Here is a 17,160-nt window from a genome sequence, read left to right as displayed (position 1 = left end):
AATTAGTTGGTGCTGCTCTCAACATGCAGATTGAGTTTCAGGGATAGATGCACAGAGCTTTGTTTGAGGGCGACTGTGACAGGTTTCAGTTGGTCCACCGAGCCGCTGGGGGGGGCAGTGGGGAGCTACTGCCTCACCGGCCGGCCTTGATCACACCTTTCTGTCTCTGGGGAATTAGCGGAGGGAGGTGTGCCGGCTAGAGTCAGTGGCACACCCCTCAGGCAGGGGGAGCGCCGGCAAGTCTGTAGCGTGCCCCTCAGGCAGGGGGAGCGCTGGCAAGAGTCTGTAGCGTTGTCAGGATTCTGCTACCCAAGGCGGGTTGGCCAGGGTAGGGGAACACAGGCCCACCCAAATCCACTGCGTTCCAGCCCAGGGCCCTGACAGTGGCGGGAGGAAAGGGTCCCGACACTGGGTCAGCGGGGAGCCATCTGCAACATGCTGACCAAATAGACCCGCCGCACTGTACAGTTCTGCCCCTGGGCTACTTCCTACCCAATCTCTCGAGCGGGTCCCTCTGGTCCCCCCAGCTCATCAGGGTATTCCGCTCCAGCTCCCACTCCCCCTCAGGCTCATGCTGGCCCGGGTTACTGCCTGGCTCCTCCAGGTACTAGGCAGCTGGCAGTCCTGGTAGCCCCAGTCCTTCCTCCAGGTCAGGTTTCTCCTGGCCCAGGGCCTCCCCTGGCTCAGCAGCAGGGTCTGGAGGGAACAGCCAGCAGCCTGTGCCTCCCTCCCTCCTTGGTGTGCCCTGACTGGGCTAAGGGCCCCGCCCTTTGTACGTCCTGTTCCACTCCTCCCCTTCCGGGGGTTGGAGTAAGCTTGGTCTGGCCCCACCCACTCAGGCTGAGAGAGTGGCTCTTTACCCTCTGGTTCGGAGGCAAACCACCCTGGCTCCCTACAGTGACTAAAAGGGGAAATATGGAGGACCACATGACCTCTTTCTCTAGAAAAGGTTTCAGCCATCTTAAGAAAACTTCCCTTTTGGACACCTTTAATTCTCCTGGGGAGATTCCTTTAGTAGCTACTGTCTATGTCTTTCTAATAAATCTGCATGCCATGTGCAGTATCAATGAATTCCAATGGGATCCTTGTATATTTTACATTTGTAGTGTCTCGTAGCAGTTGGGGTTTTGAACATTGTGAGTGTAACTGTGTCACTTCAGTGGAGTTGGATCAGTGATGATGTTGACCCAAGATAACTTGGGTGTAAGATCTCTGATGAAGAGCATAGTTAGTTGTCTATAAAATAATGAATCAATGGTGGCTCTCAAACAGCATTCCTTAGTGTTCCCATGCATTGCTTTGGGACATTATCACTTTGTTTTATAAATTGGAATTAAGCCAAACAAATATGAGCTTTCATTAAAAATAAAAAGAGCAGAGAAGTCTGGTGGATAGGGCAAACAAAGCTGGGATCCATGGAAGAATGGAAAAATATGAGGAATTTTGAGTCTATTGGAAATCACAAGTGTAGTCCCCAGAGAGGTGTACGGCGGCCTCAGAGTCCTGAAATTGATTTTCACCTAGTGAAGCCATCCATACCCACCCATTAGTATTTCGCATACAATGGGATGTTTGTGTGGATCAGTTCTTTTAATAGATATTCATTCTTTTTTTTTGGCTTTTGTCTGTTTCATAAACAGGCAGTCTTCAGGTTGCTTTTCCCTAGTTGATGTACTAGAAATTCATTTTTAACAGGTTTGTTCCTTTATCAGAGAAAGTATGTGAGTGAGAGAGAGCTGTGCTCTGCGCCAAGAACTGGGAACCAGGGAACTCTGAGTTCAAATCCCAGCTCTACCACTGCCACTCAATGCTGCAGAGAAAGGCACCACTTTGCCTCCATTTCCCCATCTGTAAAATGGGGATAATATTTACTTACCCATGAAACATGTGATGGGATGAATTAATTGATGAAGATGAAGGGCCAGTTGAGCCTGTAATGCCTCTATATACATCATAAGTGAAAAAGTAATTAAGTGATTTTTGTCCATTTGGTGCACAATACAGGCATACAACCTCCTTTGGAATTTATTTGAGCAGTTCAGTGGTAATGGGCATAGAAATTTGTATGTCCTGGTGATGTCAGATATTCTGGTTCCACCATGTTTTGTCCAAGTAACATTGCTGTTAGTTCCACGTCTTTACTAAGGCCAAAAGTTTCACACTTGATGGATTTAGGTAACTAATTTTGGGCATACTCATCTGAATTTCTGGTCTAAGCTCCCTAAATCAATGTATTAACTTTTTAATATTTTTACCCAGCTGTCTCACAGATGAGTTGTATGTGAGAAACTGATAGGCAGCCTGTACTACCTTGTGGTAGAATGAAATGAATACTGGCCATTTCAGACTTTGTTGTAAATAATCTGCTCTATTTTTTTGTTGTTAGTCTCTGTTTGAGATGTGGATAATAATACATAACTACCTAGTAATGCAAATGCAACAGGGGACGGGTGAGGATGAATTATTTGTACTTTGAATACGAAAAGTGCTAAGACTAGTTTAAGGTCTTGATACTAGACTGTTGCAAGTGACCATTGTTTTCCAAAAATAAAGAAATGAGGTCAGGAATAATGTTTGTATTTACCACTGAGTTTCATTGATAACACTGCTCCTATTGATAATAACTAAAAATCATCTTTCTTTAATCCAACTCTGTTTTGTTTTTGTCCAAAAACAGCCACCTACTGTCTCATCTTTGCTGCATGCATCTTTCTCCTTCTGTGTGGGTTTCTCTAGCACAGGCATCCTTGCATTTCTTTTGAGATCTTTTACTGAGGCCAGAAATTGAAGCCACTTGGGGGCACTTACAGAGCAGCACACCTCAGTTCTGGAAATAGAAAAGATTTAAAGCCAAGTCAGTGACAGTTATTTATTACCAAAATATGCACAATATATAGTGTTCCCTGTGCAAGCGTACACTGAAGCTTAAGAATGCAAAACTGAAGAGAAACAGAACTACAATATCTAAAGTAAACTGAATTGAATCCTTTGAATATTACTTTGTCATTCAATTTGTTGCATTTCTCTACAAATTCATTTCTATAGAAAGATCCCATGCACTTAACAGGTTCTCTTTTGCCAGTTTTGATTCACTTTAATTCGTCAGTCTAATTTACTTCACAGTATGTCACACCATTTCAGAGTAAGGCCTGGTCTGCAGCCAGCTTTTGTACTAGTATAACTACGTCGGTCAGGGGTGTGACTTTTTGTTGACATAGTTATACCAGTACAACCCCTACTGTGGATGCAGTTATACCAGTATATTCTGTCCAAGGTACTTCCAGGGCCCCTGTTACCACAATATCAGAGCACCTCACACTCTTTTAATGTGTTTTTTTCCTCACAACAAACCTGTGAGGTAAGGAAGTGTCAAGTGACTTGCCTAAGGTTACAGAGGAAGTCTGTGGCAGAGCGGGAAATTGAACCTCCTGAGCCCCAGGTGAGTGCCCTAACCATTGGACCATCCTTTCTTTTATCTGTGGCACTGCCTTATACTGATATAGCTTGTTCTCCTTCCCATTCAGGGATAAACTATGCTAGTATAAGCAGATATATTGGTATAGCTGCATCCACATCAGAGGATTGGGCCGCTTTAGCTATAGTGGTATCATTAAGGTAGTCCAACTTTTGTGAGCAGACAAGCCCAGATGCTTAAAGGTACTTAGACACCTCTCTGCCTCACAGTTCAGATGTCACTGACATTTTCAAAGCTGCTGCTCAGCAGCTGCCAAACCTTGTAGGCACCTAAGTCTCTTGGATACCTAAATATCTGCCAGCCAGCATTTGCAAAGCCGCCTAAGCACTGATGCCACCCCCACAAGTAAAATAAATAGATGTTGATCAAGTAGATAGAGAGCTTCAATGTTTATAAAATACTTGTGACTGTACAAATGCAAGGTAGTGGTATGATTGCTACAATGGGGTTTTAAAAGAATTGGTAGGAGAATTTTTGTGTATGAAAGTGAGGGGTGAATAACTGGGCATGCTGTGGAAGGCACTGTGGGTTATTTCCCTCACACAGCTGTATGCAAGGGAAATTTAGGTTAGATGGCAGGGAAAACTTTCTGGCTCTAAGGGTAGTTAAGCTCTGGAATGGATTTCCAAGGGAGGCTGTGTAATCCCCATCACTGGAGGTTTTTAAGAGCAGGTTAGACAAACACCTGTCAGGGATGGTCTAGGTTTACTTGGTCCTGCCTTAGCACAAGGGGCTGGACCTGATGAGCTGTTAAGATCCCTATGGTTCTATGTCATCTTTGCTATTCCAGTCTTTTGGCGTCTGCACAGCTCTGCCAAAAAAGTGTCATTTGAATCCCCTTCTGTGATTCCAGTCCAGAGCCTTTGCTGGACAAACTAACACTTGTGCCATATTGTGAGATAGCTTTAAAACACTGGTGGATGTCCACGGGGCACTGGAATGAAACATACCAAACTCTTTTTGATCTGTGATGTGCTTTATCATAGATATGAGGTGAAAGGCTGCATTAACCCACAGTACCACTCAGCTCCCTATATAGTACTACAAAAATCTTGCCAAGTATTTATGAACCATTAAGCGAACAACATAAACTCAAAAAGAATTTAACAAAGAATTTAACAAAAGAATTTAAACTTTCCGTAATGCTCACTGAAGTCTGTGGCATATGTAGCTGTGAACCTGTGATCCCTTAGTTCTCTGTGTACTGCCTTTAAATTCGTAAAAACCTACGTTGAAAGACAGAGCAGCCAGTTTGTCTTTGGCACTGACGCAGCCTGTGCTGAGGAAGCACACACGTGGTGCTCTCGCAGTCAGACTTTACTTTCTTTCCTTATTGTTTCCTTTAATTTGAAATAAATGTCATGCAATCTCAAAGTACGTGTTTGTTCTTGGTCTGTGGAAAAATCTAGCAAAGGCAAAGCCCCTGGGGTTAATAGAATCATAGAAATGTAGGGCTCAAAGGGACCTCAGGTCACCAAGTCCAGTCCCCTACACTGGGGAGGACTAAGTAAATGTAGATCATCCATGACAGTTGTTTGTCCAACCTGTTCTTAAAAACCTCCTGTGATGGGGATTCCACAACCTTCCTTGGAAGCCTGTTCCAGAGCTTAACTATCCTTAGAGTTAGACAGTTTTTCCTAATATTTAAACTAAAACTCTCTTGCTGCAGATTAAGCCCATTACTTCTTGTCCTTCCTTCAGTGGACATGGAGAACAATATAAAGAAATAATATGTATTATGTACAAGGACTTGGAGAAATATGGGAAAGCTGACACTGTAGTTACTTTTGTTTTGTCTCTTCTGTGGATAGAGTCTCACTTTTAGTCTCAAATACATCCGATGAAGTGAGCTGTAGCTCACGAAAGCTTATGCTCAAATAAATTGGTTAGTCTCTAAGGTGCCACAAGTCCTCCTTTTCTTTTTGTGGATACAGACTAACACAGCTGCTACTCTGAAACCTGTCAATCTAGCATCTCTCACAAATATTAAATTCACTTAAATGTTGTATAAAGAAGATGAATGTTGCCCCAATGATGGAAAATCCCAGAGAAAAGCAAGATGACTTTATAGTTACTCGCTCTGATTGAAAGGAACATTGTCAAAGTTTTGGGGCCAAAAATTAATTTTCATGTCTTTAATTATGAGTGGCTCAAGCACACTCCCACTGTTCCTTCAGTTAACTCCATGTTTTTCAGCAGGATGCTGACCTTTGCAGGAATCATGTAGTGTTCATCATATTTCAAAGCAGCAGCAAAAATCCACAATAGAGAAGACTGACCTCTTCTTTAGCAGATAACAGAGAAAGAGTGACCGATCTAATCCACTTATTTGGCTTTGTTTCCAACTCATTGGAGTCAATAGATAGCTAAATCCTATCAGTTAAAATGACTTCTTGCAATTTATAGTGTAATGGTAGTTTTACATGAACAGCTCACAACCGATCATGCTTATTCTCTTTGGTATCAAGAGTATGCACTTTGAGCTGTGCGTTACTAGGGCTTGTTAAATGTTTGAAAACGCTAAAGTCAGGGCTACTTAATGACTAATTTAAGTCTCAGCCAGTCACATGGCCATTGCTTGATATATGGTGTCTAGTGCGAAATCACAATTAAATCTTTTGCTCTTCCTTTTCATATTCAGACTTTAACTATTTGATGTGGTGGAAGGGTATACAGTACTGGGATGAAAGTATGAAGGGGAACATTTAGGCAGCATGTTAGGAGAAATGGGAGAGTGAAGTCATTCAGATTTCATCCCTTGAGACATTTAAAGCTACATTGCAGGAAATAGTAGACAAGGCAGGGAACAATCCTGGATCCGCTATGAGATAGATCAAGTTGACCCAGTAGGTCTTCTGCAGTGTGTCTCAGTGAGCACTGGGCCTGATCCCTCAATATGCCAAGTGCCTCCTACAAGGTTCTGATCCCCTTCAACTCCCAATGACATCAGTGGGGATTGAGGGCTTTCAGCACTTTGTGAGAGACCCTCAGCACCCCTCGGGCCTGTTTTCTAGCGTGCTAACCAGGCCCAGGGTATGCCAGATGAACAACTCAAGGATCCACGAAGTCAGCTGAGGAGGGGAAAGAAGACTTCGAGGGCTATACCCCGTGGGTGGAATACCTACCCCAGACGGAATCAGAGCTACTAGTGTGAACCCAGCATCTAACCTTCCCCTCTGGCAGTGTTGAGTGGGATCACGACAAACTGCCCAGCGCTACTGGGGTGCAGCCGCCGCTGGGCTGGGGAGGGCAGCGGGGCAAGCAGCAAATTTGCCGCTGCCCGAGAGCGAGCGATAGCGGGAATATTGGCCGGGGGTAGGCGCGGCGGGGCAGGTCCTGTCCTACTCACGCAGAGGAGGCATTGGGAGGTCTCCTCACCAACGCCTCAATCCCTTGGACAGCGCAGGGCTGAGAGCTCGGTGCCTCGGGCTGCGTGCTGGGCTGGGCTCCCGGGTAGGGGCGGTGCGGATGAGGGGTGCGGGCTCCCGCAGGGGGCATTGGAAGGGGGAGCGGGTGGCCGCTCCGGGTTACAGGCCGGAGGGCCGCTCCCGCTGATCAGCCCGTTCTCTCTGCGCGGCGCGGCGCGGCGCGGAGCCCCTGGAGCCCGGATCTCTCGCTGCTCTCCCAAGCCAGCGGTTACCTTTAGCTTTCGCTTTGCTCGCAGCCGGCATTATCCTGTTTCCTTCTTCCTCTGCCCCTTCCCATCTCCGTCCCCCTCCCCGCCCTGCCTGGCTGGGCAGCTGGAGCCTTTCTGGCCATGCCCCTGGCTAATCCCCTTTCCATCCATTGGCTTCTGCGGCCACCCCTTCTCGGTTCTCACCCTCCTGCCTCAGTTTCTTTCTAGGCGATCCCGAGGGAGGCTATCGCAACAGCAACGGGTAACCGCGGAAAGCAGGAGATAAAGCGTAGGCTTTGCGCTGCTGCTGGGGGAGGGGAACACCCTAGTTGAGTTTCTGCTGTGAATAAAAAGTTATTGCGCTCCAGCTGTGCTGAAAGTAACTGGACTTAGGTACGAGCTGCGGTGAATGGCAGTGTCCGCTGCGCGCGGAAAGCCTGGAATTGCTCAGGAGCCGGGCAAACTCCCGCATGCCCCGAGTCCTTGGGAAAGAGTTTGCCACCGAGGCTGGATCTTCCACTTGAGTCCAGAACCCGCCCCTGGTGCCAGCCTTTCCTCTTCGCCCCGGTGGGGTTAGTGCAGCCACCTCTGGGGCTGCCACCACTTGGAGGCGGATTCGTCTGTTACAAACCCATCCACAAAGACACAGGTGTCCCCAAAGGGCGGAGCGCTGAGTTATAGACCCAGCCCTGGTTCGGACCCCTTGACAATCTTCCCGATCTTCCAAGCTCTTGAGCCCTGATGGGAGGAGGCAGCCTATACAATATTTAAAGGGACAGCAAAGATGCTGTCTGCAGCCAGCTCCTTTGAGGAAATGATTTAACGCGTTGGAATAGTCCTAGACAGGGATTAATGGAACTTGCCAACTGTATCAACATAATAAATGGTTAGCAGCAGAGCAAATTAATAACAGCAATAAAAGTCAAATCTTCCCCTTACCGTTGCTCTGCGCTCCGAGTGTTAAATTGATTATAAACTGGAGGCGTCTACAACTTGTAAAAACGGATGTAAATATTCCCCCTCCTCCCACTCGTCTGGTTTTAGTCGCCTCCCGGCTAAATGAAGGAACTGTTTGAATGTCTTTAGCTGATTCCCCGGACATTCTGCAGAGGCTGGCGATTTGGTTTGTTCGGGGGTGTCATTCTACAGAACAATGTCTGCTGCAAAGTGGTTATAACGCGCGCACACACGGGTGAGAAAGGCACATCTGTCTGGTGCAAAGGTGGGAAAAGGCACAAGCTAAAGAACATCGGACACGCACCCTTGACGTGCGTGCGAACAGCTCTTGAATGCATCAGTGCCAGCCAGCGGCTGAACACCCCTTACCTGTTCCAAAGCGAGTTGATTGAAGTCAAAGTTTCAAACGCAAATGTCAGGAGCAGAGGGAAACCTGGGGGTGGATATTTCAGGCTTCAAAGCGCTTCTTGAGGGCTCAGAAGCGCTCTGGGCAATGTGGAGGCTTTGGAGCCTGCTTTTGCTCTGTCCAAGGTACTTTCATGTCTCCCTTTCCTTCTGGACACATACACTGCGTTGGGAGAACCTCTTCGTTCAGCCTCCCCCAGGTCTGGCTGTCTAACTCCTCCTTCCCTCCCTTCCTATTCGTGCAGCCTGAGCGGCCTCCCATAAGGCAACTCAGCCCAACCTCAAACCATCCTCCCGCTAGAGTTCAGCTTTCCTACAGGCTGGACACGCGGAGAGCGTCCTCCTCTCCGGGGCCAGCGGCAGGGGTTTTGCATGGTTCGCGGTCCCTAACCCAGCAGCAGACTGTGCGTTTAAAAGCAACATGGCACTAGTCTCTCTCAGCAACTAGTGCCCGGGAGCGGCTTGTCCGAAGTTACTGGGCATCGCCCCATGGCGTGTATTTCAAAGTGAAGGCGCCTTTTTTTCCGAGTGGAAAGCTGGTGCAGGGAAGGCAGGGTCCCCCTTCTGCGCTGACTTCGATAAAGCCACATTTTCTTTCGGTCTTTCGTTGCTTGACTATCAGGTTAACCTGCCACGTGCGGCAGTCTGACGAAGGGAAAAGGGCAGACACGCAATGGGTACGCAATATACATGTGCTCTGACCTCTCCCGATTCCCGATCTGCTTCCTCGGCCCCGTTGGGAATCCTTAATATTCTCCAGCCCTTAAAGGAGCAGGCTGAAGGACAGGGCCTCTCCTGTGTATTGAGCAATGCTTCCAAGCTTGAATTAAAGTTCTTTTCCTTGGCGTTCATTAGATGATTAACGGTGTTACTGGGGGTAAGGGAGTGGGAGGGAAATAAACAGCTCTGACTCCAAGGAAAAATTCAATTCCCCATTTTTGCTGCCTTTAGTTCAGTTGTAATGCAAATTCTCTCCCCTCCTCCCCCCCTTTAAACAATAGCAGCTTCTCCTTTGACCAAGTCAGGTCTTTATTCCCCGCGTTCGTTAGAATGGAGTCATATCTTATTTCTAAATCTCTAGCCCGCTAGCTTCGGGGGTGCGGGTTAGTTTTAAGGAGCAATTGGCAGTGCATTTCGAAAGAGCTTATTAAATACCCTCTGCACCCGGTGTTTAAAGTAGTACTAGTCTATTGGCGAAGATGGTTAACCAAAGGGTTTTGAATAATAAGAATCGGAGTTCTGTACAGAAATTATTTGTTCCCCTAGAGTCACAGCTGGACGAGCAGCGGTCTCGCTCTCCCTGTCTCTCTCTCTCTCTTTTTTTTTTATACAAATTGGCTGTCCTGAAAAAGGTAAGCACTTTCTCTTTTTCCGCTGGTTTAAAATGAAATCAGAATGTGGGTGTTTAATTAGTGTGCAGTCCCTGGGTTTGTAAATATTGCTACCCTGGTTGAGCCTCCTTACCAGCACACACAAAAGCAAATGATCATTTGAATCTAGCCACACTGAAAAGAAAGTAAGCTTTCAGACATTAACTAAAGTCATACCAATAGCACTATGGACGGATGCCAGGGAAATCCCAGTTATCTAACTCCAGGCGAAAAAAAATTGTTACATCCTTAAATCTTCTTTTTGGCAGTTGCAAGTTGAGCTTTATTTTAGAAATGTGGGACTCAGCTTGGTCCTATGGTCATTATTGATTCTTTGTTACCGAAACCAAAATGCCACTACAAAGCAGCGCTTCCATTGTTATTTGTTCCTCTCAGAGGGGACTCCGAGGCCCTGAAAGCTGCTATCATAACGCCCTATGTCAATCAGAGACCTTGATGACCAAGTGAAATTGATGACTGGTTTGTTGTGTTTCTTCTTCATTTTTCTAGGAACTCTAGCGGGAGGGGACTCTTTATTTTTTAGAAAAGAAGCCGTTTGTTTTGTCTAATAGATGGTTGAACATTTAAATAAACGATGTATTATAGCGACCTATAAGCAAGGGGGGAATCTACAGGGAAAAAATGTGAGCTTCGGTTTTATATTTGCGTTTGGACCACAGGTTCCATCATTTGGATATGTTTGAATAAATCACCTTCGCCCTTTTTAGCCCGTGATACTGACATCCTTTGTGAAGCGCTCTGAGATCTATGGGAAGCGCTGTATAAGAGCTAGGTATTATTATTTTAATCCCCATAGATTATAATTATGTGATATAGACGGGACTACATTCTGGGCAAAGTATTACATTTTCCTTACCGTAAATCTACGTGGGGTAAATGCAAAATTCGGAAGCATTTGATTATGTAAAGTCTTTATTGAAAAAGTGCTGTATTTAAAAAATAAACCAATACCTTAATACCAAGACAGTGTATGCAGCGAAGTTTGATGCCCTGTTTGCAATTCAGTACACATTTTCTGTCGGAACATTTTTACATTGTCAATCTTTGAATTCTGAGATTCCACCCCAGGGAATTTATTTGAATTTATTGAATCGGTCTTAAGAAATAAACGAGGCTGATGTTATAGGGAACTTCTTGACATTTGTTAGAGTAATATCCTTGCCCTCAAAAACAATGAAAGAAAGACCATGGACCCCTCAAACTTCATTTATTCAGATCATATTATCCTTGTAGATTTGGACTTACACATGATACAGTATATTGCATTTACCAAGTAGCAGCACAACAGAAAAAATGATTACAGCGCTTCAGCTGGTTCTCAAAGAAGAAATAATACGATGTGATTTTTGTTGCTGTTGTTAAATATGAAACCAAGTGAAAGTGTCAGTACATATATACAAGATTTAGTAAATTTAAGTCCCTGAATATGCCATCTGAATTTTATTACAGACTTCCCTCCCTTTTAATGTATTTTTACAGAGATATACAGTATGTCACACATAGAGTTTTCAACTCGAGAAAACTTTTGCACAAGAGACCTCAGCTAAAAGTTTTTGGAAGGACCACCACAGATTTATGTAAATGCATCATTAGATTAGTCTTCTTCGTGCTTTTCCCTTGCCAGTGTCTAAGGAAATACCAACTTAAAACAAGTCGAGAAGACATTACAGCATGATAAAGGTTAAATTGTATATAGTGCACATTGGTACATAAACAGACGGCAATAATGCTTTCACCCCCCCCCCCCATTTTAACCCTTGTTCTGCCAGCTCCGTGTAACCTAACTGTATTCATAGTCTGAAGAGTCCTCCTCCGAGGCCCCTGTCAGGTCTCTGTGGTAAGAGTCCACGCTGTTTCCTTGCATCCCCCCTGTTGGATGGGGGGTTTTCCCCTTGCCTTTGCGCTCCTCCATTTTGATGGTGTCATAGAGTCCTTTGGGTCCTTCCTCCAGCAGGATGTTCCTCTCGGAGTGAGAGGCTTTCATTTGGCAGACGTTTTTGAGGAACAGGAGGACCGGGGCGTAAAGCACGTTGGCAAGCCCCATGCCCAGGTTCAGCTGCACGAAACCTAGCGAGTGCACGATCTGGCTGGCGACTATGGGCCCCAGGGCATACGCCAGGGAGTAGGAGATATCCGCTATGGCATAGACGCTGCCGTAGACGGAGACGTGGCGCACGTCCACGAGGAAGGCAAGCGTGGGCAGCAGGGCCGTGTCCACCAGGGCGATCCCGAAGCAAATGCCGCAGAGCGGGACGATGAGCTGCCCGAAGTTCCGGCAGGCGGGCACTGTGCACGAGCTGGCCCCGATGATGACCATGCCCAGGGCCCCATAGAACCACTGCAGGTGCGGGTACTTGGCGGCCAGTTTGACGGTGATGTAGACGCCCAGCACATGGGGGAAGAAGGCGGGGAGCCACGTGACCCCCATCTCCCACTCCGAGGCGCCCATGGTCTTTTTCATCCACGTGGCGATGGTGGGTTCGAGGAAGGCCAGGGGGATGTTGCACGTGGTGAGGGCGCCGGCCACCACGGCGATGTAGGGGTCGATCATGAGCCTCTGGATGGGGGTGCCCACGGGCATGTTCTCCCGAGCCCGGCTGCCGAAGGGCTTGATGACGGTGAGCAGCAGCAGGCAGTCCAGCAGGCAGACGCAGGCCAGCACCAGGAAGGGCACCCGCCTGCCGGCGAACTGGTGGAGGATGCCGCCGAAAGGGGGCGCCACCAGGCTGCCGAAGGAGATGAAGGCCAGGGCGATGCCCAGGGCCCGGCTGCGCTCCGACTCCTCGGTGTACTTGTCGGCGATCATGGCGATGCCGGAGGTGTCGGCGAAGGCGGAGCCCAGCCCCTGCAGGCTGCGGGCGGCGAAGAGGGTGGCGTAGTTCTCGGCCAGGGCGAAGATGATGGTGGAGAGGAACATGACGGTGAGGCCGATCAGCAGCGGGATGTCGTAGCCCACGCGGTCGATGAAGGTGCCGCTCAGCGGGTTCACCAGCAGCTGCAGGATGGCCTTGGAGGCGAACAGCAGCCCGATCTTGATGTCCTCGTTCTCCGGGGGGTACCCGGGCCCCAGCACGGACTTGGCCCAGCTGGCGTTGGCCCCGCTGGCGTTGCTCTCCCGGGCCTCCCACTTGGTGAGGTAGCTCGGCATGATGGGCACGATCACCATGTAGAGCATGTTATCCAGGAAGAGGGCCACGCACACGATGACCAGGATCAGCCGCCGCTGCCGGTGCACGTCCTGCATGGCCGTGCCCAGCTGCTTGGTCTTCTCGCCCATGGCATAGGACAGCTTCTCCACGGCGGACTTGGCCAGCCCGGCTCCCCCCTCGGTCGCCATCCTCCGATCCGGGGGACACCCCGTCCTGCGCCCGGCAACACAGCCGCTGCCCTCCTCAAACTTCAGCCTGTCCGCTGCGCGGGTGCCTCGCTATCTGTGCATGGGGGGCCGCGGGGGGAGAAGCACTCTGAGGATAGAGAAGGCTGAAGCTCCGGTCTTTTCCTCCACACACCCCTCCTCCGGCCTTTCCCTCTTGCCGCCTCTTCCTTGGCGATACGGCTGCCTCCAGACACACCTCCTCCAGTCCTGCCCTCCTTCCTCTGCCCCTGGCTCTGCTTTGCCCTGCGCTGTTGCTCGTCTGCTCCTCACAAGCCCGGACGCCTTTCACGTCTTCAGGGAAGCCGGCAGGGCGGCTCACACTGTGGCGCGGGCTCCAGACGCGCGTTGGCAGCTGCTTCCCCTTTGCCTCGCCACTCCTTGACGGACGGGCTGCCAGCGCGCCGGCTTACTTCGCTTGGCTTTGGCCGGAGCTCACTCCCAGTCCGCAGCGACCATCCCTGCCAAGGCTGCGGGGCGGATGGGAAGGGCTGGCCAGCCGCAAGAACGCCCCCAGCGGCCCCGCTCCCCAGCTCAGAAGGCCGCGGAGAGCCGGGTGCCCCCAGGGCTCAGTCCCATCGCTCGCGAGCCGGCCGGTGGAAGCTGTGCCCTCAGCCCCGCGCAGGCATGCCGGCTTTGGGGGCCATCGGCGCAAATTGAGTTGCATGCTTCTCGAGGCTTACTCTTATTTTTTTTTCTTCCCCCCAAATAATCCCGTTTCCCCTCCCCAGCCAGGGCTCTGACGCACAGTCCGCGTTGGCCCCCAAGTGGTTACTTTGCCAGCTGCGTCTCTTTCTGCTAATGTGACACATGGAGGAGCCGTAGCCAATTACCAAGGAGAGAGCCGTGCCCCGAGCGCAGCCCCTCCGAATGGAGTTCCCCCCGGCTCGGGGACCAGCACACCGCCCACGAGAGAGGGAGGCGGCGCGGCGCTGCTACGCCCTGAAGCCAAGGAAGCCACAGAATCCGCAAGGACGTTTTTGGGACGGGACCGTGCAGTCGTGCCCAGTTGTAAGGCGAACCAGATCTAGCAGCAGGGCCGTGTAAAGTGTAAGCGAGTGTGGCTAAATCTGATCGTTCACTGCACTCCGCGAGCTAGACCTGCCTCGGGGGCACTTCTTGGGCAATTTAAATGAAGGATTCCGTTAGTTTATTCCAAACCCAAAGGAAGAAAGAGGGGAGGTGGGTTCAGATCCCCACGGGAGAGCAACAAACAGGGCACCGATCTTGTGGAGAAGAATAGACTCTGTTTTATCTCCCATTTTATCCGTCCCCGTAGAGGCCAGCGGAGACTTTCAAACCGCACATGCTAAAATCCCCAACCCCAATCGCGAACATTTGGGCGGAGCGGGAGGGCTGGGGGGATGCCACGTTCCCTTTGCTTGAGGAGTCTGGCATTTCGCCATCTAAATAAGCCCATTTCTGAATCATTTCTCTGACAGGGTCCTCTGTGCCTGAGGTACAGGAGAAGGAAGAAGCAGAACCTAAGACCCCACTGATCCTGTCCCTAAAATGTTAGCAGTCTTTCTCCAAACAGGGCTTACGTTTGTTCATGGAGTTTTCATTAGTGCTGCTTCCCCCGAGGGGCAGCAGGTGAAATGCTCATATGGCCAGACTGAAACTGCCTTTGCTTAGGAGAGATGCTCTCAGGCTCAGTCCAGTCTCCAGCAGCCCTGATTCCGTTCGGTTTTCAGACACGGTGCTAGGTAGCAGGGGATTAACTCTTTGGACCCTGTGCTGTTTCGTCTGTAAAACGATTTTCCCCTCAGCTTTGTGCCGACTAAGATCGCCGTGACTTTTGTTGTCATTTTGCCGAAGAATTAACTTGATCTCTTAGGCGCCACATGTTGGTGTAACTTACGACAGGAGAGGGCATTGCGATTGAGAATTGGCACATTCACACACAGTTTCTACGCCCTCACACCCACAACAACATACCTAAGGAGCTTGTCTTGACACTCTGCCTTTTCAAATAGGAGCGAATGATACCCCTGGCAATGCTTCATGCAGGCTCTGCCTTCTCTTGATACTCCTTTTAGTATAAGCGAGAATGGCTAAAGTGGTTATAAATTAACCATACGCGATACGTCCCCACCCCTGAGTTAGGTAAAGAAGGAAATTTGGGAGGCACTTTCTGAACAATTTGTGTCACTCTTTGTAAATCCCCTAGCCGCTAGTTCTTATTAGATTGTCCTTTGAGCAATTTAGTTTTGCTGAAATGGAAAACAGAAATACTCTACATTCAAATAACAACTAAAAGAGGATTAACTTTCTACATTAAAAATCTGTTTCAGATGTCATTAAGTCTAGCCTGAATAATAGGAGAAAATAACTGAAGTGGCGCTTGACCCTGCAGCCCCTAAAACAGGTAACTTTCTGGGTTCCCCGTCCATGAAGGGGACACTGTCAGGGATAGTTTGAGTTTGGATTTTAAGAACAAGACCTTTGGAAAATTAAAGCCAAGAGAAACAATTCATGACTCCTTTAAAATTCAGAAAAGTTTGTTTGGATTTTAAACATTCTCCTGCAGTGTGTACAGCATAAACAGTACAGCCTTGTGCTAATTTAGAAGACCAGGGAAGTGAAATTGACCCAGGAGTAATATGAAACTGACTAGTCTGTTTTCACCCCCTAAAATGAAAGAAATGCAAAAACTAAAACAACAGAATAAATTAGGAAAAATATATTAGATGTGTACATTTCCTGCATTTTTAATCAGTGAAGTGGAGATACTAAGGCTGCAAAGTCTTTTTTGAATGCTGTGAATAACACATTACCAGTTTGATAAATACCCAGAAAAATGAAATATATTCAAATATATGCATTTCAGACATTTTAGATTAGATTTTAAAACAAATACAATCAGAATTATGACTTCAACTATATACTCCTTGTAGCAGAGCCCTTGCTCCCCATTGTGCCCTGTGGAGTTGGGAGCATACAGTAAATAAATAAACATTCCATATAGCAGAATTATGTGTAGACTAATCCAAGGAGATAGTTCTGCAAATGCTGTTTAAAATAATCAGACCTCTCAATTGAATGAAAAATGGTTTCTTCATTGATATGGAGTGCAAGACTCCTTCATTTGCTTGCATTGCACTCTGCTGGGCTTCTGAGGTCAAAGAGAAAGTCATTCATTCTGTCAGTTGCTGTGTCTTGCACTATTGAAACAAAACAGTCTAGATGACCAGAAAGACTCTTAAGATGAGTGTCTGTATGGAGACAGAGGTATACAGATGTAATTGTGCATATACAGAAATGGAGAAGCAAAAGAAATGTAAAATTATACACTTTCACCTGTTGCTGTTATTTATTTATTTTATTTTATCCAATAACACTCACATTCGGGACTAAGATCCCAAACAGAGACCCTGAGAATGATGTAACATTAGTCAAAATTACTATTTTCACAGAATGAAAAGAAAGCAGCCAGGAGGAAAACTAGTTGCTCCTAAGTTACTTAAAGGCCATTGCAGTTACTTCTGGATGCACAGTCCATGTCAGTTGTTTCCCTTGGAAACACTGCTCTTTGGACAAAGAATTTAGACTGGAGCGTCCACAGAAATACCCAAGGGGATCAGGCTGAGGAGGAGATTTCAAGAACGTATAAAGGCATACCTGGGGTTGGGGAGCGAGAGAAGAGAAATGAATCTAAGGATAAGAATAAAAATGCTGAAGGACATTCTCCCTACTTGTGATGGATGTCACGTTTACACCAAGTGGTAATGGGTTGTGTGTGTGGTGGGGATTTGATTTTGGATTATTGCTGTGCTGTAGTCAAGAGTATTGGAATCTTGGCTTTTGCTTGATGATGCACTTTATTTGATTAAAGGTTCCCTTTTAATCAAAGATATGGCCATTTCCCGTCTCTAAAATGGAATCTGGCTGGGGCCATGCCTGGAAAATACAGGGACTGGTTCTCTTGTCTCAGGGGAGCTGA

At 47.8% G+C, this 17,160-nt stretch overlaps 2 protein-coding genes across 2 annotated transcripts in view; both read right to left on the bottom strand.

Annotated features, from left to right (window-relative positions):
• The window catches only part of CHAT (choline O-acetyltransferase), a 48,393-nt gene extending 39,731 nt beyond the window's left edge, over positions 1–8,662 (bottom strand). The window contains exons 1-2 of the mRNA XM_084633256.1: positions 8,418–8,662; positions 2,686–2,827 (exon numbers count right to left, since the gene is read on the bottom strand). Coding sequence (XP_084489382.1) covers positions 2,686–2,745 — 60 coding nt within the window. The 5' untranslated portion in view covers positions 2,746–2,827; positions 8,418–8,662. The remainder of the gene's footprint in view (positions 1–2,685; positions 2,828–8,417) is intronic.
• A 2,375-nt stretch (positions 8,663–11,037) lies between these two features.
• SLC18A3 (solute carrier family 18 member A3) lies at positions 11,038–13,891 on the bottom strand. The gene has a single exon (XM_084632988.1). It carries the CDS (start codon positions 13,179–13,181, stop codon positions 11,625–11,627), a length of 1,557 nt encoding a protein of 518 aa, XP_084489114.1. The 5' UTR covers positions 13,182–13,891; the 3' UTR covers positions 11,038–11,624.
• Positions 13,892–17,160: the final 3,269 nt, after the last annotated feature.

Source organism: Lepidochelys olivacea (assembly GCF_965140295.1).
Source record: "Lepidochelys olivacea isolate rLepOli2 genome assembly, chromosome: 7".
Lineage (NCBI taxonomy): Eukaryota > Metazoa > Chordata > Testudines > Cheloniidae > Lepidochelys > Lepidochelys olivacea.
Note: the sequence above shows the minus strand (reverse complement) of the source record. Positions and strands in the feature narration are given on the sequence as shown.

Coding starts and splice junctions, on each gene's coding strand:
- SLC18A3 (XM_084632988.1), bottom strand. CDS start 13,181: ATGGCGACCGAGGGGGGAGCCGGGCTGGCCAAGTCCGCCGTGGAGAAG.